At 42.5% G+C, this 23,744-nt stretch overlaps 1 protein-coding gene across 1 annotated transcript; it reads right to left on the minus strand.

Annotated features, from left to right (window-relative positions):
- Window positions 1-22,256: 22,256 nt before the first annotated feature.
- LOC133230990 (glutaredoxin-1-like) lies at window positions 22,257-23,356 on the minus strand. Its single transcript, XM_061389135.1, has one exon. The coding sequence runs from the start codon at window positions 23,142-23,144 to the stop codon at window positions 22,806-22,808; it is 339 nt and encodes a 112-aa protein (XP_061245119.1). The 5' UTR covers window positions 23,145-23,356; the 3' UTR covers window positions 22,257-22,805.
- Window positions 23,357-23,744: the final 388 nt, after the last annotated feature.

Here is a 23,744-nt window from a genome sequence, read left to right on the forward strand (position 1 = left end):
TAAGGCGATTTCTCAAAAGCCAAACAATACATGGCTTTTGTGATTTGTCAGTAACAGGGAAGAATTTCTGTCATCACATGGTATTCTTAAAAATGCTCATTACACATTACTGCACTTAGAACATTATAGTCTCGGTAAATTGAAGTGAAACTATATCAAGAATCTTCTCTGACTGCTATGAAAGGGAGAACCAAACTACAAGGGGGAAAAGTGCAAAGACAAGATATATAAATTTTTAAAGCTACCTAGACAAAAATGAAAGGAAAACACAGTTCACATGTGGGAAACTGATACCTACCACCTACCTCAGGAAATAAGGAAAATCTCAAAGAATTTTTCTACCTAGAAAAAGAAGAAAACCCAAAGAGATCAAAACAGACATAAATGAAATTTTAAAAGATAATAAAAAAAATCGATGAAGTCAAGAAAAAAGAGGGCCAAAATCAATACAATCAACACCACAAAATACATAAGAATAAAAAGAACTCTAGGCCAATGAAATGGACAAATGTGAACCACCAAGAAAATACCAGATTGGCTTACAGGGTGATTTCTAAACCAGACTTCACTGATTCTTCTCAAGCTACTCTAAAAAATTAGAGAGAAGGATGCTTCCAAGACTTATTCAACAAGGCCTCCACCAAACACCCTGGTAAAAGAAATGGTTGAATGGAATCCGCACCATGATCAAGTGGATCTCCCATGGGCATAAGGAGACATTCAATAATTGTAAATTCATCCATGTGATACCAGACCATATTAACATTTTGATTGTGGGATTTTTGCAGAAACTAAGTAACACCTGTGGCATTCGTAAGAAAAGACTCCAGTCAAGTAAATGTTAGATGCAAAAAGAGACCTTTTCATAAAATTCACATGTTACATCACAGTTGAGAGTGAAAAGCTGAAAACATTCTAAGATCAAAAACTAAGGCAAAGATGCCAAATACCGCTTGCATTCAAGTGAAACTGTCACTGTTTGGGGACATTATAAGTATATATCACCAAAACAAAAATTATAGCCCACCAAATTTATAAAAGTTGCAAGATATTAAACATACAGAAATCTGTTGCATTTTCTATATGTTAAAAGTCAGAAAGAGAAATTAAGGAATGGCAGGCAAATGGGAGTTTTCCCTAACTCCCAGTCTGCCATATCAAAAAGAATAAATACCGCAGGGCCAAAGTCCCTGTTCTTCACTGAGCACACTACATGTGAGCTCAGTTCAAGGCTGGTTTCTAATAATATTCTCTCTACCTAATTCCACTTCCTTCATTTCCGTGCCAGATATGATTATCAATTACTCAGTTAACACCCCAGGCATGCAAATCTGAGTTTCACCACCCACTGTGGCATCTCACACCAATTCCTTGATCCTGAAACTACCCACAAACTCAGCATCAGGCTTCCAATCAGACCTGAGACATCCAGCAGTTCCACACACTGCTTGATCCCATAATCACCTTCAATGCACACCATTCACTGGGTTCCTCTAGAGCTCCACACTCTCCTCCCTCCAGGCACTGGTGTCACAACAGGAATGCACACAAGCTGCAAATCCAAGGACACTGGTTGTTCACTTGAACTTTGCAGAACAAAGATGGAACCATCCAGAACTTCCCTGATCCCTTGGTCTTTCCTAAGGATTACTCAATCTCAACCCCTACACACATCCCCAAAGTGACATGTTGCAGGCATTCAGGGAAGAAAATAAACATTGTGTGCCCGTCAATGAAGAGAAAAGAAGGAAAACTCAATCAAAGGAGATGGGCAGTTCTGATGTATTAGTTGATAGGGAGGCCATCAAACCATGGTAAAAGTACATGATGGATGGGAAGATATCTTTGAGCCTAGACCTGAAGATCTGAGAGACAAAGGAGAGGAACAGGAACCTCAACTTTGAGAAAGAAAAGGTGAAAGTGACCAGAGCAGAGTGAACCATGAGAAAAAGGTCTGTGCCTAGGGTGGGGTTGTGACTACATATCCAGAGGACAGACAACTAGAAGCCCATGGAGCACATAATTTTTCATGTTTATCCTAATGCAGAGAAAGACATATGACTCCACCAGCCTGCACTCTGGCATTTTTTGTTTTTCATTCTGAAAGGACTGGCATTCCACACAATTTGTGCATCTTAGTTCCTCAAGTCCCTGCCGGAGGCAGTGAAAATACTGAGTCCTAACCACTGGACTGCCAGAGAACTTGTTGGGATCCATTCAAAATTTGAATTACAAGTAGGCTACTAACCCAAACCCTCGTGAACACACAGACACACACCCAACTGAGCCAATCACTTCAGGGGTCTCTCAGTCTCCCTCAAGCCCACCAGGGAGACATTTCTGAAACTGTCTTGAGTTGAGTGAAAGAACCAGGTATAACTGAATTCTGGAGAGGTCACATGATGGGCTAGTCAGTGGGCAGTTTGTCCTTAGTGTTCATCCCACTTTAAAACACTGGGACCATCTTCTGTGTCCATGAGCACAAAGGAAAGCTCTCTTTCAAGATCTGATCACACTGGTGGTGGTTTAATTGCTCAGTGTCCAACTTTGCAACCCCATGGACTATATAGCCTGCCAGGCTCCTCTGTGCATGGAATTCTCCAGGCAAGAACACTGGAGTGAGTTGCCATTTCCTTCTCTAGAGGGTCTTTCCACACCTCCTGCATGACAGGTGGACTCTTTACCACTGAGCAAACAAGGAATCCCTAGTCACACAGATAACAACCATGTAATTCCTCTTTGCCAGAAAAATCTAAATAAAATACTTAAAAAAAATACTGAGTTACAAAAACATAGCTAATCCTCAGGAAAACGCTGAAATGGAGTTAGGTTAGAAATATGCTGAACAGACATGTCTATTTATCTCATCATGAATAGATAGATTCTCATTTACAGAGAATGGACTTAGGTGAATGTCTATTTAGTACCTCACAGCTCACTGTTTTACATTATAAAAAAGGGAAGAAAAGAGACTGTTAAATGATCATCAACTTTCTTTTTTTTTTTTTTTGAAGGAGAGGGTGGCATAATTATACATTTTATACATATAATATATATATTATATATTACCATGTATAAAATAGACAGTCAGTGGGAGTTTGATGTATGACACAGGGAATGCAAAGCTGGTGCTCTGTGACAACCCAGGGGGATGGGGTGGGGAGGGAGGTAGGAGAGGGTTCCAGAGGGAGGGGACACATGTTTCACTATGACCGCTTCATGTTAATGTATGGCAGAGGCCATCACAATATTGCAATTATCCTCCAATTAAAATTTTAAAAAATTTGAGGAAAAAAAAAAGCAATGTGGTTTGTGCAGCGTACAGCCCACTCTATACTTTCCCAGATATTACATGCTGATGTTATTTTATTACTTCAGTTGTTTTTGTTATTATAAATATGATAATACTTAACATCATATTTTTAAAATTTGCCTTCCTGTGTGTACAAACTAGATAGATAAGCTTCAAATGGTAAAATTGGCAAGCAGAAACATTAATTGCATTGTTGGCATTGCAGAGTGGCACATAACTTCTGTTTAGCCCTTAGCTTTCTTTCATATTTTGTTCTTTTGAAGTATAAACGTTTCCTTAGCTGAGTAGAGCCCCAGTCCAGAAGTGGCTAGGGGCTACTTACGTTTAAGGAGATAACATTTGAATTTAAAAAATGAAATTAAGTACATGTGAATTCCAGGAAATTTGCTGTATACCATCCGCTGACATCTTACTAGCTGTTGGCAAGCATTTAATCAACGTTTATTGGCATTCTTCTCAGATTTATTTTTTTTAATTTAATTTTATTTTTAAACTTTACATAATTGTATTAGTTTTGCCAAATATCAAAATGAATCCACCACAGGTATACATGTGTTCCCCATCCTGAACCCTCCTCCCTCCTTCCTCCCCATACCATCCCTCTGGGTCGTCCCAGTGCACTAGCCCCAAGCATCCAGTATCGTGCATCAAACCTGGACTGGCGACTCGTTTCATACGTGATATTATACATGTTTCAATGCCATTCTCCCAAATCTTCCCACGGTCTCCATTTCCCACAGAGTCCATAAGACTGTTCTATACATCAGTGTCTCTTTTGCTGTCTTGTACACAGGGTTATTGTTACCATCTTTCTAAATTCCATATATATGCATTAGTATACTGTATTGGTGTTTTTCTTTCTGGCTTACTTCACTCTGTATAATAGGCTCCTTTACAGGGTTTTCCTGGTGGCTCAGATGGTAAAGAGTCTGTCTGCAATTCTGAGGCCCCTGTTCTATCCCTGGGTCCAGAAGATCCCCTGGAGGAGGACATGGCAACCCACTCCAGTATTCTTGCCTGGGAAATCCCATGGATGGAGGAGCCTGGCAGACTACAGTCCAAGTACTTGGTAATACTTCTTACCAAGTACTCATCAAAAGTGTAAAATTATTAAGTTATTACCAACGAACTTTTTCAATATGTAACATAAAGAGGAGAAAGCATACAAGTCCTGATCTAAACTTGAAATGAGTGGGGAAAAAAAAAAAACTATAAAGTATTTTTTAATTAAAAAATATCTGGTGTCACGGTCCTTCTACCCTAGTGATCCAGTGGCTAAGATCCCACATGCTACAACTAAGACCCAGCATAGCCAAATATTTAAAAAGCTTTTAGAATATAGCATAAGAATATGAGTGGATTATAGGAAGCCAGCAAAGTACATTTCAGAATAATTCTTTATAGAAAACAATTCAATGTAAAGCAAAAAGCAAAACCATCACCAGAAGGAATAAAAGCACCTTTAACATTCCTTCAGACACCGCATGGTGACAGATGTCATTTCTGGCTCCACCAGTCTCCCTGTCCTCTACTCCACACCAGGAAACAGAAGAGGTGACCCACAGCTGTCTGAGTCAAGTCACTGTCCCCTGGGCTGAACAGGATGGCAAACGGAAGCTCTATTGTGATGCAAATAATTAGAAGATGCACACATACAGACAGGAAATTTTCAATTCTCATCCTTATCAGAATAATTTTAAAAGGTATTTTTTGGAGTCCAAAGCCACGAATCAAATACATCACAACTTAATCATGCATAAGCAAACAGCTCAGCACTCATCTGGGTCCAGATCTCCACCCCCTCACTTCTACGTGTTTCCCTTTCATTTGGTTTGTCTCTCTGTTCCCCTCTGCTGTCCTGACTCTCTGCACATTGTTCCCCCTCAACCTTTCTGACCTGTTTCCTTGTGTCCCTCTCTTTCAGTCCTCCAGGTTACCACCATTGAATCCGTGATATGCCCTTCATCCCCATTCTGCCCCGCCTCTGGTGGCTAAACTACCTTTCCACCCTCCCTTCCTCTGCTCACTTTGTCTCCACTCCAGCCCTTCTCTCCCAGCATCAAGTCTCTCCCTAGGTCATGTCTTCCACCCTTTTATACCCTCACTATACTGATCAGCCCTGGAGCAGGAAATGGCAACCCACTCCAGTATTCTCGCCTGGAGAATTCCATGGACAGAGGAGCCTAGTGGACTACAGTCCATGGGAATCACAAAAAGTCAGACACGACTAAGTGACTAACCTTCCCTTTTCATACTGATCAGGGGCTCCTCTCCTATTCTGTCTTTACTCCTTCATGTCCCAAGAGATCCCAACTTTCTTTCACTTTGTTTTTTACCAACTGCTACTTTCACTGTTTATTCGTTCATTCTTACCATCTCTTTGCAAAACACCCATCCTCCACACTGTCCTCTGATCTCACGCACTCTTCTGTTCTCCTCATGTTTCTATTTCTCTCAGTTACTCTGTCTCCTGACCCCTCTTGCCCACACATTCAGAGTAGGTGGGATGAAGTAAGATGTCTGCCTCGTGAGACAGCACTGATGAAATCAAAACTCAACAGTTTAAGGCAAGACAGGAAAATTAAACGCAAACTTTCCCTCTGCCCATTTTAGCCCGCTCCCTCCTCTCCCGTGAGCCCTCTGTTAACCAGACCTCGATGGAAGAACCTGCTCAAACATAAAAATCAATTTTTCTTCCTCTGGCACCAGGCCACATCACTCCTTAGAAGACAACATTCTCAATATTCTAAAGGATCACAATGAGACAGAAGGAAGGGGGCAGGGCACAACCATTCAAAGAAGTGAGGGGAGGGGATGACACAGTCATTGAGAAAAAAAGGACCTGACAAAAAGTAGTTAGAACCCCAACGAGGCCCAAGATGGCGGAAGAGTCTACTTCCAGTTGACCTTAAGCCTCATTACACTCTCACTCTAACACATCACCTAAACGACACACCCACAGGCACAATGATAGTTCACAGGATAACCATAAAAGGCCAAAAAGCAGGCAGAGGCCCAATTCTCAGAAACCCTGCCCCTTCCTTAAAGAGAATATTCCTCCCATCTATTCCTCCCATTCTGCTTCATTGAATAGTCTTTGACTGTGTGGATCACAACAAACTATGAAAAAGTCTTCAAGAGACGGGAATACCAGACCACCTGACATGCCTCCTGAGAAATCTATATGTAAGTCAGGAAACAACAGTTAGAACTGGACATGGAACAACAGACTGGTTCTAAATAGGAAAAGGAGTACGTCAAGGCTGTATATTGTCACCCCGCTTATCTAACTTATATGCAGAGTACATCATTCAAAATGCTGGGCTGGATGAAACACAAGCTGGAATCACGATTGCCAGGAGAATTATCAATAACCTCAGATATGCAGATGACACCACCATTATGGCATAAAATAAAGAACTAAAGACCCTCTTGATGAAAGTGAAAAAGCTGGCTTAAAACTCAACATTCAGAAAACTAAGATCACGGCATTCTGTCCCATCACTTCATGGCAAATAGTTTGGGAAACAATGGAAACAGTGAGACACTATTTTTTGGGCTCCAAAATCACTGAAGATGGTGACTGCAGCCATGAAATTAAAAGACACTTGCTCCTTGGAAGAAAAGCTTTGACCAACCTAGACAACATATTAAAAATCAGAGACATTACTTTCCCGACAAAGGTCCATCTAGTCAAGGCTATGGTTTTTGCAGTAGTCGTGTATGGATGTGAGAGTTGGACTATAAAGAAAGCAGAGTGCCGAAGAATTGATGCTTTTGCAGAGTGGTGTTGGAGAAGACCCTTGAGAGTCCCTTGGGCTGCAAGGAGATCTCAACAGTCCATCCTAAAGGAAATCAGTCCTGGGTATTCATTGGAAGAACTGATGCTGAAGCTGAAACTCCAATACTTTGGCCACCTGATGCAAAGAACTGACTTATTGGAAAAGACCCTGATGCTGGGAAAGATTGAAGGCGGGAGGAGAAGGGGACGACTGAGGATGAGATAGTTGGATGGCATCACTGACTCAATAGACATGAATTTGAGTAAGCTCCTGGAGTTGGTGATGGACCAGGAAGCCTGGCATGCTGCAGTTCATGGGGTCACAGACAGTTGGACATGACTGAGCGACTGAACTGAACTGAGAGCATTACAGTAAGTGTATCTGAGCAGGTCTTTGAAAAGGAGTACCCGGGCAAAAGAGCTTAGATAAATTCAAGAGATACACCAAACACCCAATGAGGATCCATCAGAGTTTCTAGAAAGAGTTTATCATACTTATAGGCACTACTCTGATGCAAACTCTGAGGCCTTTGAAAATAATGAGAATGGTAAACATAATCTTTATTGGACAAAGCTCCCCAGACATCAGAAACTCACAAAAGTCAGATGGTCCATTTGGAATGACCCCTTCTCAACTGGCAGATGTTGCTTTAAAAGTGTTCAACAGCAGGGAACAGCAAACGAAGCAAGAAGATGCAGGACTGAAAGCCACATTACCTGGTGGCAGCAGTGGACTCCCAGGGCACGAGTAACCTGAGGAGAGGTGAGCCACCACGGGGGAGGGAACAACACGCTTAGTGTAAGGAGGGCACTGGAAAACAGACTTGCCGGGAGCCGGCATATTGCATATTGAGTGCATATTGCATATTGAGTGCAGCACTTTTCAGGATCTGGAATAGCTCAACTGGAATTCTATCACTGCCGGTAGCCAGCGTGAGGAACTCCACCCATGACAAAGGTCATGAGGAAGGAGGCTTGGCATACGCAAAGGCGGGATCAAGCCTCAGGAGTCTCCCTGGAAATTCTCGAGCAATCTACCCCCAAAACCAGAGTCTGCCTACTTTCTGCTTTGTGCTTTCACCTACACCTCTGACTTTACGGGGGGCTGTCCCCCACTACCTCTCTGAAAAAAGTTAGCTTACAGCTCCAGTTAATAATTCCTGGGTGTGACAGTGTTTAACCTACAAACTCCTTTGGAAATCCTCTAGCCTGCCTGAATAGGTTTTTCCGGCCACATGTGATTGTTCAGAGCCTCCCAACTGTGAGAGGCAGGAGATGTTCTAAACTGTCTAAACACAGATTCTTTTGAGTAGTTAAAAGATTGATTAGAAATTGTATTGGTGAAGGGATTTTCACTTGTTGGGCCAATGTTTGCTGCTAAGTTTCCATATCCCTTACCTGCTGTGTCCCTGGCAGTGTATTGATTAACATAATTGGTGTAAATAGTAGCTTTAATGTTTGTAACCTGGGACCCTTGAGTTAATTCTTTTTCTTGTTATAGCCCACCACACCTTTGCGCTGTAGGAATGCAACTTTATCTAATGCTTTTGGAGGGTGGCTCCTGACCAATCACCTTTAGAGAAAAATAAGTTTTCTGAAGAAAAGGTCTTAAAATGTTAACAGGCCTCTGGGCCAGAAGATGATGCAAATCACCTAAGCTTTTGCATATGATAAGTTTGCAGGAAGAAAGCCTGGCTTGCTGCCTGACTCTACCCCTTCCCCCATTATCCTCTATGCATAACTTAAGGTATAAAAACTACTTTGGAAAATAAAGTGCGGGCCTTGTTCACCGAAACTTGGTCTCACCATGTCGTTCTTTCTCTTACCTTCTGGCTGAATTATTCAGCCTCTTTTCTCCACTGAATTTCCTCACTGAGCTATCCTTATTTCAGCCTCTTTTCTCCACTGAATTTTCCTACTGAGCTATCCTCATTCTATTACTCTTTATATCCTTAATTAACGTTTAATTAAGCAATTGTTTCCTGATCTTCGCCGACGCCGTCCCCGCTTCGAATTCCCTGGATCAGCCGGGGCTTGTCCCCGGCACAGACTGTCCTTGGCTAAGGACTGAGAAGGAAAACAGTAACAGACAGGAGCCTGTCGTTGCAGTAGAAAGAGATGAACACTCTGATGATGCCCCAGGAGCCCTGGGTACCTGTGACAGTGGGGACAAGCTGACTGACCTTCTGATAGCTACAGTGCAGCATACTTGGTAGATACCAAGATGGCGCAGAGAAAGACTCAGTCCATCCCGGTCACAAGAGTTTCTGGAGAAGTGCAAAGCTGTTCTTTCTTACAACCTCTGCAATGCCGATTAGGGGACCTCAACCTGAAACACAGTTTCTTATATATGCCAATGTGTCCAATCCCTCTTTTGTAAATTAAATGCACAAATGATTTTTTCACCGAAACAGCTTGACCTCAGCATCCTGTCGGGGCACCCGGTAAGCAGGCAGATGACACTTGTGGACACTCTGGAGAAGGCGACTGATTCCCCCTCCCCAAGTATACAAAAAGGTAAGGCAGGAAGTGTGGGCTGACAGCACCCCAGGGAAGGCCGACAAACACGTGGCCAATACAAATCCTGTTATTAGGGACACTGGAGGGATTCCCTGGTGGTTCAGTGGTTACAAGTTGGCACTTTTGCTGCAGTGGTCCGGGTTCAATTCCTGGTGAGGGAACTTAGGGTCCTGCAAACTATGCAGGACAGCCAGAAAAAAATAAAGGACACTGGGACACCTAATTTAAAACAGTACCTTCTGAGGCAAGAGACCCAAAGATAATTCAAACAATTCTTGAAAAGTTGGCTTAACTGGGACTAATTAAACCTTGTAGATTCCTATATAAACTCTTTTCCTCCCAAAGAGCTGAACTCAGCAGTGTACAAATCATTGTCGAAGACATGAGGGCCATTTGTGAGACAGCCCAAGATTTGCACCCTGTAGTAAGTAATCCATATATGTTCTGCGCACAACTACTGTGGGACAATACTGCTGGTTCTCAGTTCTGGGCTTGAAGGACACTTTCCCCTGCATTCCTACTGCAGAAGAACCACTGCAGCTGTCTGCTTTCTGGCGGCAGGACCCAGAAACACAGGGAGTCCAACCGTACTGCTGGACAGTGTTGCCTCAAGGACTGAAGATTTCCCCTACCTTGTTTGGGGAAATGTTGGCTCAGGCTCTTACTCCAATATGTGTGGATGACTTGCTTACAACAAGCAAAGTGTCTAAAAAATGCCATAAGAACCCTGAACTCAGCCAATTGTGGATGGAACAGCTCCCAGAAGAAGGCACAAGTGTGTAAGTAACAAGTCATGTACCTGGGTTTCATCCTCTGCCTGACAGAAAATAGGCAACTGCCGGCTTGGGAACACCCAAGACACACAGAGCTGAGGGGCTTCTGGGAAAGGCAGGATTCTGTCGAATTAGGATCCTGAATAAAGGCTTTAAAAGAACATATGTTGAGCTCTTTACTTCAACAAAAGAGCACCAAACAGGCTGGGAAATGATAAAAACAAGGTTAGTCTTGGCTCCAGCTTTGGAAATAGCAGACTGAAACCTTTCACACTGTAGGTCCATGAGAGACAAGGCATGAGTCTCAGATATTAATTCAAGCTCTGGGGAACATCCCTCGGCCCACTACTTACTTCTTAACTAAAACAGAGTGTTCAGGGTGGCCCCCTAGCCTTCGAGCGGTAGCAACTCCTTGTGCCAGATTTCAGGAAACCGAGCAGTTCACCCTGGGGCAACCCACCACTGTGTATGTCTCTCACCCTGTCCTTTCTTGGGGCTTCCCTGGTAGCTCAGTTGGTAAAGAATTTGCCTGCAATGCAAGAGACCCCAGTTCGATTCCTGGGTCGGGAAGATCCCCTGGAGAAGAGAAAGGCTACCCACTCCAATATTCTGGCCGGGTGAATTCCATGGACTGTATAGTCTATGCGGTTGCAAAGAGTCGGACACGACTGAGCGACTTTCACTTCATTTCATGTGCTTTCTTCACTGAAACAAAAAGGCGGCTATTGGCTGACTTCTGGGAGAATGGGGAAGTACCAAGCCATTCTCTCAGGCAATTCCCCTCTAAAACTTCATGTCATTTTGGCCCTAAATTCAGCATCACTGCTTCCGACGGTTGCTGCACAACCCCCTGAGCACGAGCAGACCGGGCTCAAGCAGACCGGGCTCAACACACAACCCTTGGCTGAGCCAGATGTGGACCTGTTCATGGATGGAAGCAGCTTCATGGACCAAGGCAGGGGACATATTCGGTATGTAGTGAAAACCCTTTGTGTTTTTTTGCCACACAGCCTACAAGGTCTTTGTTCCCCAACCAAGGATCAAACCTGCACTCCCTGCAGTAGAAGTGCAGAGTCTTAACCACTGGACTGCCAGGGAAGTCCTGTGCTGCTAACCCTTGAAAAGGTGGTAGAAGCAAAAGCCCTGCCCCTAGGGAGCTCAGCTCAGGAGGCAGGAGTCACTGCTCTGGCAAGAGCCCTACTGCTCACTGAAGGCACGTGAGTGATAAGTACAGAGGCTCCTGCTCTGCGTTCTCTGTGGTGGCTGCTCACAGGACCATCACCAGCAGAGAAGGAGGCTCCTTGCGTTGGATAATAAAGACAGAAAACATGCTTTGAGATCCTGTCACTATGAGAAGCCATCCACAAGCCCTCACTGGTGGCCAGAGTGTACTGTCCAGGCCACCAGAAGGGTGAAATTCATATAATCCAAAGCAACCAGTTAGCTGACCAAGCTGCAAAGCCAGGCAGCAAAGGCAGGCGATTCTCAAGCCATGAGAGGGTCACTACAGATCAACTTGTCAAAATACCAGGTGGCGTATCCAGAAAAGGAGTGGGGATTCACTCTGGACCACACCACACCCAGGGGAGATGTGTGCATGTGGAACTGTCCTGACTCCTGTCCTGTCCTCTTGCACACTGTGCCACAGCACACTATAAAAGCACCCACACCAGAAGAGAAGCCACAACAGATTCACAAGTTCATAATGGAGCCTAACCTGCAGAAGACCATCCAGGGAGCCCCTCAAACTTGCATGATCCATGCTAAAAATAAAGACTGCTGTCAGACCTCCCCAGATGGGGACCCAACACAGGAACCTGGGTCGCTCAGGACTGGCAACCAGACTAAAGTAAATCAAGTTGATAAGGATAGAGAAAAGAGACAGAGTAGGTGATTAAGTAGTTAATCCCACTAGGGGATTGTAAGTAAAGAAAAGAGTATGGGAGACTCTGTAAGTTAAAGGATCAGTCAAGAAAGCAGTTTTGCTCAGCCACAAAACCATGTGGCAAAAGCACAGGACGGGCCCCCAAAGAATAAAACAACGGTGGCATGAGCCCCACATCCTGCCCGGTGGGTTCAGTAAATTAATGACCACCTAGGACATGCTTCTTTGTGTGCACTAAACACAAAAATATAAGGAAAAGGTGACATTATGCTGAAACCTGAGATGATTTACCAAATTTTTGTGCATTTCCATTGAGCTGTGAGAGTCCAAGCTTGACCATGTAAGGAGAAGAAAATTCCCCCGCCCGACGAGGAGGAGGAACTGACGATGGAAGCTGACTTCTAATCAAGAAGTTTGAACTTAACTTTGCTAGTGGGTGACATGAGTGCAATTGTGTGGTAGTTTGAACATTCTTTGGCATTGCCTTTCTTTGGGATTGGAATGAAAACTCACATTTTCCGGTCTTGTGGCCACTGCTGGGTTTCCCAAATTTGCTGGCATATTGAGTGTAGCACTTTCACAGCATCATCTTTGAGGATTTGAAGTAGCTCAGCTGGAATTCCATCACCTCCACTAGCTTTGTTTACAGTAATGCTTCCTAAAGCCCACTTGACTTCACTTTCCAAGATGTCTGACTCTAGGCGAGTAATCACACCATCATGGTTACCTGGCTCATTAAGATCCTTTTTGTATAGTTCTTCTGTGTATTCTTGCCACCTTTTCTTAATCTCTTCTGCTTCTGTTAGGTCCATGCCATTTCTGTCCTCTATTGTGCCCATTTTTGCATGAAATGCTCCCTTGGTACCTCTAATTTTCTTGAAGAGATCTCTAGTCTTTCCCATTCTGTTGTTTTCCTCTATTTCTTTGCATTTTCCACTTGAGAAGGCTTTCTTATTTCTCCTGGCTATTCTTTGGAACATTTCATTCAAATAGGTTTATCTTTCCTTTTCTCTTTTGCCTTTCGCTTCTCTTTTCTCAGCTATTTGTAAGGCCTCCTCAGACAACCATTATGCCTTTTTGCATTTCTTTTTCCTCATGATGGTCTTGACCACAGCCTCCTGTACAATGTCATGAACCTCGCTCCATAGTTCTTCAGGCATTCTATCAGATCGAATCCCTTGAATCTATTTGTCACTTCCACTGTGTAATCATAAGAGATTTGATTTAGGTCCGACCTGAATGGTATCTAGTGGTTTTCCCTACTGTCTTCATTTTCAGTCTGAATTTGGCAGTAAGGAGTTCATGATCTGAGTCACAGTCAGCTCCTGGTCTTGTTTTTGCTGACTATATAGGGCTTTCCCATCTTCAGCTGCAGGGAACATAATCAATCTGATATCGGTTTTGACCATATGGTTATGTCCTTGTAGAGAGTCATCTCGTGTTGTCGGAAGAGGGTGTGTCAACTAAAAAAGATGTACAACTTGAGAGTTGCAAGTTAAGTTTTATTTGGGGAAAATGAGGACTGCAGCCAGGGAGCCAGCATCTCAGATAGCTCTGACAGGTGTCCAGAGATCTTTTGACTATTAAGACCTAGTACAGTAATAGCACATTGAGCGGTATATCAGCAAAAACGTTCTTCAGAACCGGGAATGAGCCTTCACAGCAACGTGGGACCAAATGGTCATGAAATGCCCCCCAAAGTAGGGTCATATTTGCTAAATATTCATATCAGCAGAATAGTCTGAGCAGTCTGAGAGACTGCTCCAAAGCAGCAGTGGGGGAAGTTCAATATATAAGGTTTTGGTGAAGGGGAAGTTCAATACCATGAAGCATTCATTTCACAAAAGGTTTTTTGTTAGTCATGAGGATCTGATGTCACCATGAAGGGATTTAGTGCTTCTCTAGATAGGAGGAGATGCAAGGATTGAGATCATAAAGTCTATTCTTAAAAACATCCAACTATCTACAGACCAGTCCTACCAGAGTCCCTGGAGCAGAGTGCCTCGCTCCACTATCAAGTCCTTCTGGGGCTGTTGAAAGTCAAGAGCTTTAGCAGAATGGGGTTCAATCTCCGTGGAGGCAGAGGGTAAATGCCTTTGCGGTTCACTCACTGGCAATGCCCTTGGTAAATGCCAATTTGTAGTTGACACGGACCTCTTGTGGTCATACAGCCAATCATGTTTTGGGGGGCATTTCATGAACATTTTGTCTCGCGTTGCTGGGAAGACTCCTTCCCACTTCTGAAGAATGCTTTTGCTGACAGGTCACTCAGTGTGCTATAACTGGACTAGGTCTCCATAGTCAAAGATCTCTGCACACCTGTCTTCTAGTTATGGTCCAGTAAAGTATTCCTTCTTGTTGCATCTTCCCATATCTCAGTTCAATTCAGTCACTCAGTCATGTCCAACTCTTTGCAACCCCATGGACTGCAGGATGCTAGGCCTCTCTGTCCATCCCCAACTCCCAGAGCTTACTCAAACTCATGTCTATCGTGTCGGTGACGTGATCCAACCGTCTCCTCCTCTGTCGTCCCCTTCTCCTCCCGCCTTCAATCTTTCCCAACATCAGGGTCTTTTCCAATGAGTCAGTTCTTCACATCAGGTGGCCAAAGTATTGGAATTTCAGCTTCAGCATCAGTCCTTCCAATAAATATTCAGGGCTGAATTCTTTTAGGATTGACTGATTTGATCTCCTTGCAACCCAAGGGACTCTCAAGAGTCTTGTCCAACATGACAGTTCAAAAGCATCAATTCTTTGGTGCTCAGCTTTCTTTATAGTCCAACTCTCACATCCATACATGACTACTGGAAAAATCATAGCTTTGACTACATGGACCTTTTTTTAGTAAAGTCAAGTCTCTGCTTTCTAATATGTTGTACAGGTTAGTCACAGCTTTTCTTCCAAGGAGCAAGTGTCTTTTGATTTCATGGCTGCAGTCACCATCTGCAGTGATTTTGGAGCCCCCTACCCTCAAAAAAAAGTCTCTCATTGTTTCCATTGTTTCTCCAACTATTTGTCATGAAGTGATGGGACCGGATGCCATGGTCTTCGTTTTCTGAATGTTGAATTTTAAGCCAGCCTTTTCATGCTCCTCTTTCACTTTCATCAAGAGCCACTTTAGTTCTTCTTCACTTTCTGCCATAAGGCTGGTGTCACCTGCATATCTGAGGGCATTGATATTTCTCCCAGCAATCTTGAGTCCAGCTTGTGCTTCTTTCAGCCCTTCATTTTGCATGATGTACTCTGCATATAAGTTAAATAAGCAGGGTGACAATACACAGCCTTGATGTACTCCTTTCCCGATTTGAAACCAGTCTGTTGTTCCATGTCCAGTTCTAACTGTTGCTTCTTGTCCTGCATACAGATTTCTCATGACGCAGGTCAGGTGATCTCATATTCCCATCTCTTTAAGAATTTTCCACAGTCTGTTGTGATCCACACAATCAAAGGCTGTGGCATAGTCAATAAAGCAGATAGATGTTTTTCTGGAATGCTTGCATTTTTGATGATTCAGCAGATGTTGGCATTTTGATCTCTGGTTCCTCTGCCTTTTCTAAATCCAGCTTGAACATCTGAAAGTGGAAGTTACTCCATATATAGAGTAACATTATTACAATCACTGATCACATATCGAGCTCTACACTTGATCTTCTGCTTCAAGTCCAGGCATTATTTTTGTTAGAGGCTATACACTTGTTTCAGAGAAGGCAATTGCAACCCACTCCAGTACCCTTGCCTGGAAAATCCCATGGACGGAGGAGCCTGGTGGGCTGCAGTCCATGGGGTCGCAAAGATTCAAACACGACTGAGCGACTTCACTTTCACTTTTCACTTTGTTGCATTGGAGAAGGAAATGGCAACCCACTCCAGTGTTCTTGCCTAGAGAATCCCAGGGATGGTGGAGCCTGGTGGGCTGCCGTCTGTGGGGTCACACAAAGTCGGACATGACTGAAGCAACTTAGCAGCAGCAGCAGCATACACTTGGTTATACAGGAAACAATAATCTTGTGAAACAGGAAAAATAAAAATAGTATCAGTTCAGTTCAGTTCAGTCCCTCAGTGGTGTCTGACTCTTTGCGACCCCATGAATCGCAGCACACCAGGCCTCCCTGTCTATCACCAACTCCCAGAGATCACTGAAACTCACGTCCATCGAGTCAGTGATGCCATCCAGCCATCTCATCCTCTGTCATCCCCTTCCCCTCCTGCCCCCAATCCCTCCCAGCATGAGAGTCTTTTTCAATGAGTCAACTCTTCGCATGAGGTGGCCAAAGTACTGGAGTTTCAGCTTTAGCATCATTCCTTCCAAAGAAATCCCAGGGCTGATCTCCTTCGGAATGGACTGGTTGGCTGTCCTTGCAGTCCAAGGGACTCTCAACAGTCTTCTCCAACACCACATTTCAAAAGCATAGCTAATAACATTAGTGGAATTAAAAGTAAATAATTTAGCCATGAGCCTCCCACACCAAACCAGTTTTAAAAGATCGTCAAGACTGGGGAATGGTCACTTAAAGCATAAATCTGATTTTTCATATGCTTCACCAAATGTGTTACATTAAAGGATTTATCAGGTATGAAATTATAGCATTCACTTTGAATTGCAGCACTTGTATCTCCCTGAGATGCTGTAAGGTGTCGAGGGCCTTGGAGTTGTGCAGCATGGCCTTTCTCCTCATAGAGATCTCAGAATACAATAGGTTAATAGCCTAGTTACTATCATTTAAAGCTTATGTAAGTTGTCAAGGCTTTGATATGACAAATTACATCCTCCAATCTCAATGAAGGTACACACACACACAAAGAAAATAGGTGCTACGTGGTCATACCAGTAGAATAAAGATATTTTGACCCATTGGGATCATACCAATGGTAGGTTTGGTTGGGGTTACCTCTAATTTGTTAATGTGTATGACCTTAAATTCATGTGAATCCCAGGCTACACCTTTGTATGCATCCCTGTAGATGTCAAGGCCATAAATTAGTGCCACAAATCCACTGAGTTCCACACCAATCACTCTCTCTAAGGGTAATAATAAGCGTAGTTCATAAACACCTGGCTGTGTCTCATAATATTACTAGGTTGATCATTTTTAGTATGATTTAGTTGTTCCTAACATACAGGAGCTTTCAAACTTAAATAACCATAGCCTTGTGTTAACCATACAGATACATGACACAATTGTCAGACTTTTCCTTTTAATAGATGAGAGGTTAATTTTGAGACTTAGCTCGTCACTCTGATTTTGAACGACCTTAAGAGAATTTTGAGTTTGAATGACCTTAAGAGAAAACTTAAATCTATGGCCAACCTCAGAGCAAGTATTATTAACTGGCCAGGTGAGAGGATCCTATCTAGCAATATCATGAATAGGCAGAAGAGGACTGAACTAAATTTCCTAGGTGGTATCCAATCAGAGCCCGGAAGAACAGAACTCCACCAACGTAACCCAGAAGTACTAGACACAGATAATTGGCCACAACCCAACAACTGGATTGAGTTTTAAACTAGCATAGAATTGTACCTATGAAAGAAAACATTTGACTGATATACACAGCTCCAAGGAATCATGAAAGCATTATAAATGATCATACGAGTCAGGTCAGCATCTTGGGCAAGCTGTCTGCTTCTGATGTCGTCGTCCTCTCATCCTAGTGTAGTGCAGTTTCCTCTGTTTGAGCATTGCTTTAAGGTGAGTTTGAGGTCAGCAGGCCTCTCTATAGACTAGTCCAGCTTAGGGGACTTTGGAAGTGAGAATTAATCTAAGAGTCAATTTCCCTTCAATTTCCCCATGCATGAACTAGTTAAGAGTACCTATAAAAAGGTCCTTCCATCCAGGTTTGAGATAGTTTCTCAAATTAAGTCTTTTTCCAGTCTTGGTTGCAGGTCGTGCATGAGGCATCTGATCTTCATCCAAAGAGAGATTACGGAGATAAGCTTCAGAGACAAACCTAGAGTGTCCTTAATAATTTAATTAAAATTTACATTAATATACCCTAACAGCAAAGAACTATCCAGGAAATGAGTCTTACTAGATACAGACCTCCATTAACAAATTGGGATTTAACATTCATTGAAACATCTTTTTCTCCCTAAAATCACCATCATTTTTACCAAATATAACCAAATTAAGACAACTCCCTTGGTAATATAGGTCTGGTCTCAATAAACTTGGCCTGATGATTTATATAACCATAATTGATTATAGACTTTTTTGCTCTTTTGAGACTTTCTAAAAAAAAAATTTATTTTTTAATTGAAGGATAATTGCTTTACATAATTTTCTTGTTTTCTGTCAAACCTCAACATGAATTGATGAGATTTGTCTAGAGTCTCAACTGAACTTTTAAAATAAATCTTTCAGGGCTAGGAAAGTCAAGCCACAGGCTTATCACAGATTTACATGAATTACTCCCATCTCAAGGTTTCCAAAAATTCATTAACAGTTCTGTACCTGTTAGTGAGATAACCTTCCTAACTTATCTGATAAAGTTTTGGAAACTAAGAGTGTCCAATCTCTGAAGGGTTCAGTTCAGTTCAGTCAGTCAGTCATGTCCGACTCTTTCCGACCCCCAAAAACTGCAACATGCCAAGCCTCCCTATCCATCACCAACTCCCAGAGTCCACCCAAACCCATGTCCATTGAGTCAGTGATGCCTTCCAACAATCTCATCCTCTGTCGTCCCCTTCTCCTCCTGCCCTCAATCTTTCCCACCATCAGGGTCTTTTCAAATGAGTCAGCTCTCCACATCAGGTGGCCAAATTATTGGAATTTCAGCTTCAACATCAGTCCCTCCAATGAACACCCAGGACTGATCTCCTTTAGAATGGACTGGTTAGATCTCCTTGCAGTCCAAAGGATTCTCAAGAGTCTTCTCCAACACCACAGTTCAAAAGCATTAATTCTTCATCTCTCAGCTTTCTTAATAGTCCAACTCTCACATCCATACATGACTATTGAAAAAACCATAGGCTTGACTAGACGGACCTTTGTTGGCAAAGTAACGTCTCTGCTTCCTAATATTCTGTCTAGGTTGGTCACAGCTTTCCTTCCAAGGAGCAAGTGTCTTTTAATTTCATGGCTGCAATCAGCATCTGCAGTGATTTTGGAGCCCAGAAAAATAAAGTCAGCCACTGTTTCCACTGTTTCCCCGTCTCTTTGCCATGAAGTGATGGGACCGGATGCCATGATCTTAGTTTTCTGAATGTTGAAATTTAAGCCAACTTTCCCCCTCTCCTCTTTCACTTTCATCAAGAGGATCTGTAGTTCTTCTTCACTTTCTGCCATAAGGGTGGTCTCATCCGCATATCTGAGGTTATTGATATTTCTCCCAGCAATCGTGATTCCAGCTTGTGCTTCTTCCAGCCCAGCATTTCTCGTGATGTACTCTGCATAGAAGTTAAATAAGCAGGGTGGCAATATACAGCCTTAACATACTCCTTTTCCTATTTGGAACCAGTCTGTTGTTCCATGTCCAGTTCTAACTGTTGCTTCCTGACCTGCATACAGGTTTCTCAAGAAGCAAGTCAGGTGGTCTGGTATTCCCATCTCTTTCAGAATTTTCCACAGTTTACTGTGATCCACACAGTCAAAGTCTTTTGCATAGTTAATAAAGCAGAAATAGATGTTTTTCTGGAACGCTCTTGGTTTTTGATGATCCAGCGGATGTTGCCTATTTGATCTCTGGTTCCTCTGCCTTCTCTAAAACCACTTGAACATCTGGAAGTTCCCGGTTCATGTATTGCTGAAGCCCGGCTTGGAGAATTTTGAGCATTACTTTACTACAGTGTGAGATGAGTGCAATTGTGCCATGGTTTGAGGATTCTTTGGCATTACATTTCTTTGGGATTGGAATGAAAATGGACCTTTTCCAGGCTTGTGGCCACTGCTGAGTTTTCCAAATTTGCTGACATATTGAGTGCAGCACTTTCACAGCATCATCTTTTAGCATTTGAAATAGCTCAACTGGAATTCCATCACCTCCACTAGATTTGTTCCTAGTAATGCTTCCTAAAGCCCACCTGACTTCACATTCCAGAATGTCTGGCTCTAGCTGAGTGTGAGTGATCACATCTTTGTGATTATCTGGGTCGTGAAGATCTTTTTTGTACAGTTCTTCTATGTATTCTTGCCACGTCTTCTTAATATCTTCTCCTTCTGTTAGGTCCATACGATTTCTGTTTTTTATTGAGCCCATCTTTGCATGAAATGTTCCCTTGGTACCTCCAATTTTCTAGAAGAGATCTCTAGTCTTTCCCATTCTATTGTTTTCCTCTATTTCTTTTCACTGATCACTGAAGAAGTCTTTCTTATTTCTCCTTGCTATTCTTTGGAACTCTGCATTCAAATTGGTATATCTTTCCTTTTCTCCTTTGCTTTTCACTTCTCTTCTTTTCACAGCTATTTTTAAGGCCTCCTCAGACAGCCAGTTTGCTTTTTTGCATTTCTTTTTCTTGGGAATGGTCTTGATTCCTGTCAACTCTACAATGTCATGAACCCCCGTCCATACTTCATCAGGCACTATGTCTGTCAGATCCAGTCCCTTAAATCTATTTCTCACTTCTACTGTATAGTCACAAGGGATTTGATTTAGGTCGTACCTGAATGGTCTAGTGGTTTTCCCTACTTTCTTCAATTTCAGTCTGAATTTGGCAATAAGGAGTTCGTGATCTGATCCATAGTCCACTCCTGATCTTGTTTTTGCTGACTGTATAGATCTTCTCCATCTTTGGCTGCAAAGGATATAATCAATCTGACTTTGCTGTTGACCATCTTGTGATGTCCATGTGGGTTGTTGGAATAGGGTGTTTGCTATGACCAGTGTGTTCTCTTGGCAGAAGCCTTTGCCCTGCTTCATTCTGTATTCCAAGGCCAAATTTGCCTGTTACTCCAGGTGTTTCTTGACTTCCTACTTTTGCATTCCTGAAGGGTTCAGATAGAGAGAAAAGACAAGTGTTTCAACTTGTGTATAAAATATAATTTTCCCAAATTGCTGTCATAATTAGTTTCGGGGAAGGTTTTTTTTTTCCCCCTTACACCTGGAAAACACATATTCTAACCAGCAATTTTTCAGATACAAAGCATAGAAGTTATAAGCACATTCATCAGTCCTTCTGTTAAGCTTTATGAAGTCATCAGGTTTTCCATTAGAATCCTTACCCAGTTCAGAAAATGGTATTTATCCGAAAGTCCCTTCTGTACATCTTTTTGAAGAGCAAGTATTTTTGCGAAACTTGATTAGTGCTATGACAATATTTTGAGATAGTAATTAGAATAATGCCTGATAACATTTTTCCCAAACATATCAGAATTTTAGCAGCGCCGTATGGTTTCTACGATATCTATATTAGTAACATTTACCATACAATATAACCCAAGACTTATTACTCACTTGACAATACTTCCCATGTCATTCTGTATAGAAAATGAGCCTAATGAAGGCAATGGCAACCTACTCCAGTACTCTTGCTTGGAAAATCCCATGGACAGAGGAGCCTGGTAGGCTGCAGTCCATGGGGTCGCTGGGAGTCGGACACGACTGAGTGACTTCACTTTCACGTTTCACTTTCATGCCTTAGAGAGAGAAATGGCAACCCACTCCAGTGTTCTTGCCTGGAGAGTCCCAGGGACGGGGACTCTGGGGACGCCGTCTCTGGGGTCGCACAGAGTCAGACACGACTGAAGCAACTTAGCATCAGCAGCAGTGTAATATCTCTCTTTGTGGTGTTTGCGGGCCCTCTGAAGCATCCCAAAGTTAGCTAGAAATCAAGTTCTTCATTACAATGACTTAGGAAGTTTTGTCAACAAATATCAAAAAGGTTTAGAACACTCAGCCAGATAGGATTATAGGTCATTGTGAAACAATAGCTTTTCATATAGCTAAAGTAACAATAAAAGATTTCAGAACAGATCATTTAAGAGATAAATAAATTTAAATCTGTTATCAAAGGCAGTTCACCATCTGAAAAAACGGTGTCATCTTAACAGACAGAAAAGCTAAATTCAAGTTTTGCAACAGACAGAAAAGCAAAATTCAAAGCTAAATAAGTTTTACTTTATTTAAAAGGCAAACAATTAAATTTATTTTACACTTATTTTAAACCATGTACAAAACTCACTTCTCATGGTTCACTTTTCATGGTTCACTTTCTGTACCCATTACTTTGTCCTTCCATCCTAAAAAGCCACGTGTAAGTCAGGCTTACTTCATTTTCCCTTCACAAAATGCAGTTCCATTCCTCATAGCTTCTTTACTGAAAACACACTTCATAATTTCCTTAAGTAACCAAGAATTCACTTTTTTTTTTTTTTTTTGGCAAGTTGGTCCATTTTTAACCGTGAGTCAAAAGAAGCTGTTTTTGGCCTCCCAAAGTGCCCATCCCCTTTTATTGAGGTTAACATATTTCAGAATTTTAAGTAAACAGATGCAGTAACTGGGTCAAGTTTCCCCAGGTCCATCCTCCAGGAACTGCTGTCATTATCAGCAATGCCATCCAGTCTTCAAGGGGGATATCAACCTGATTCTGCTCTGTAATTATTGCAGAGCTCCAATTTGCTTTATCCGTGTCAACAGTTCCCCTCGCTCATGAATATTTACTAGATCAGTGCATCCACCTATGCAGTCTTTACCGATGAAGACCCAAGGTACCGTTCTGGCTCCTGTGAGCTGTTGCAAGTAATCTTGTATCTCACTGGTGTCACCGTTGGCACCAATTAGATACAAGATTTGGATATCGACAAATTCCAAAAGCCCTTGTTCGAAGGGCAGTTGACTGAGGAGCTCCTGAGTCCTTCTGAAGTAGGGGCAGGTGGGCTTGATGAACATGACCACCTTCGCAGACTGGATCTTGCTGTTCATGAATGCTTGAGCCATGCTGCCTCTCCTGGGAGGACACCTTAACTGCCAAGAACTGACTTTTATATTAGTATTTTATAGATTGGTGAGCATAAATACCAGTGATAATTTCTAAAACCTTTGCTTTCTTAGAGAGAACATTTTAGGATGACACCAAACAAAATGAGGGCAAAATGAGGACTGTAGCCCGGGAGGCAGCATCTCAGATAGCTCTGAGAGACTGCTTCAAAGCGGCAGTGTGGAAGGTCAATATATAAGGTTTTGGTGAATGGGAAGTTCAATACCATGAAGCACTTATTTTACAAAAGGTTTTTTTGTTGGTCATGAGGATATGATGTCACCATAAAAGGTGACATCTCCTTCTCTAGATAGGAGGAAATGCAATGATTGAGACCATAAAATCTGTTCCTAAAAACATTAAAAAAAAAAAAAAATCCAACTGTCTAAAGACCCATCTCACCGGATGCCCTGGAGCGTGGAGTGCCTCACTCCACAGCTGTTGAAGGGCAACAGCTATAGGATCATGGGGTTCACTCTCCATAGGGACAGACGGCAAATGCCTTTGTTGTTCAGTCACTGGCAGTGCTCTTGGTCAATGCCACTTTGTAGTTGACAGGC

This window comes from Bos javanicus, chromosome 18 (assembly GCF_032452875.1).
Source record: "Bos javanicus breed banteng chromosome 18, ARS-OSU_banteng_1.0, whole genome shotgun sequence".
Classification (NCBI taxonomy): Eukaryota; Metazoa; Chordata; class Mammalia; order Artiodactyla; family Bovidae; genus Bos; species Bos javanicus.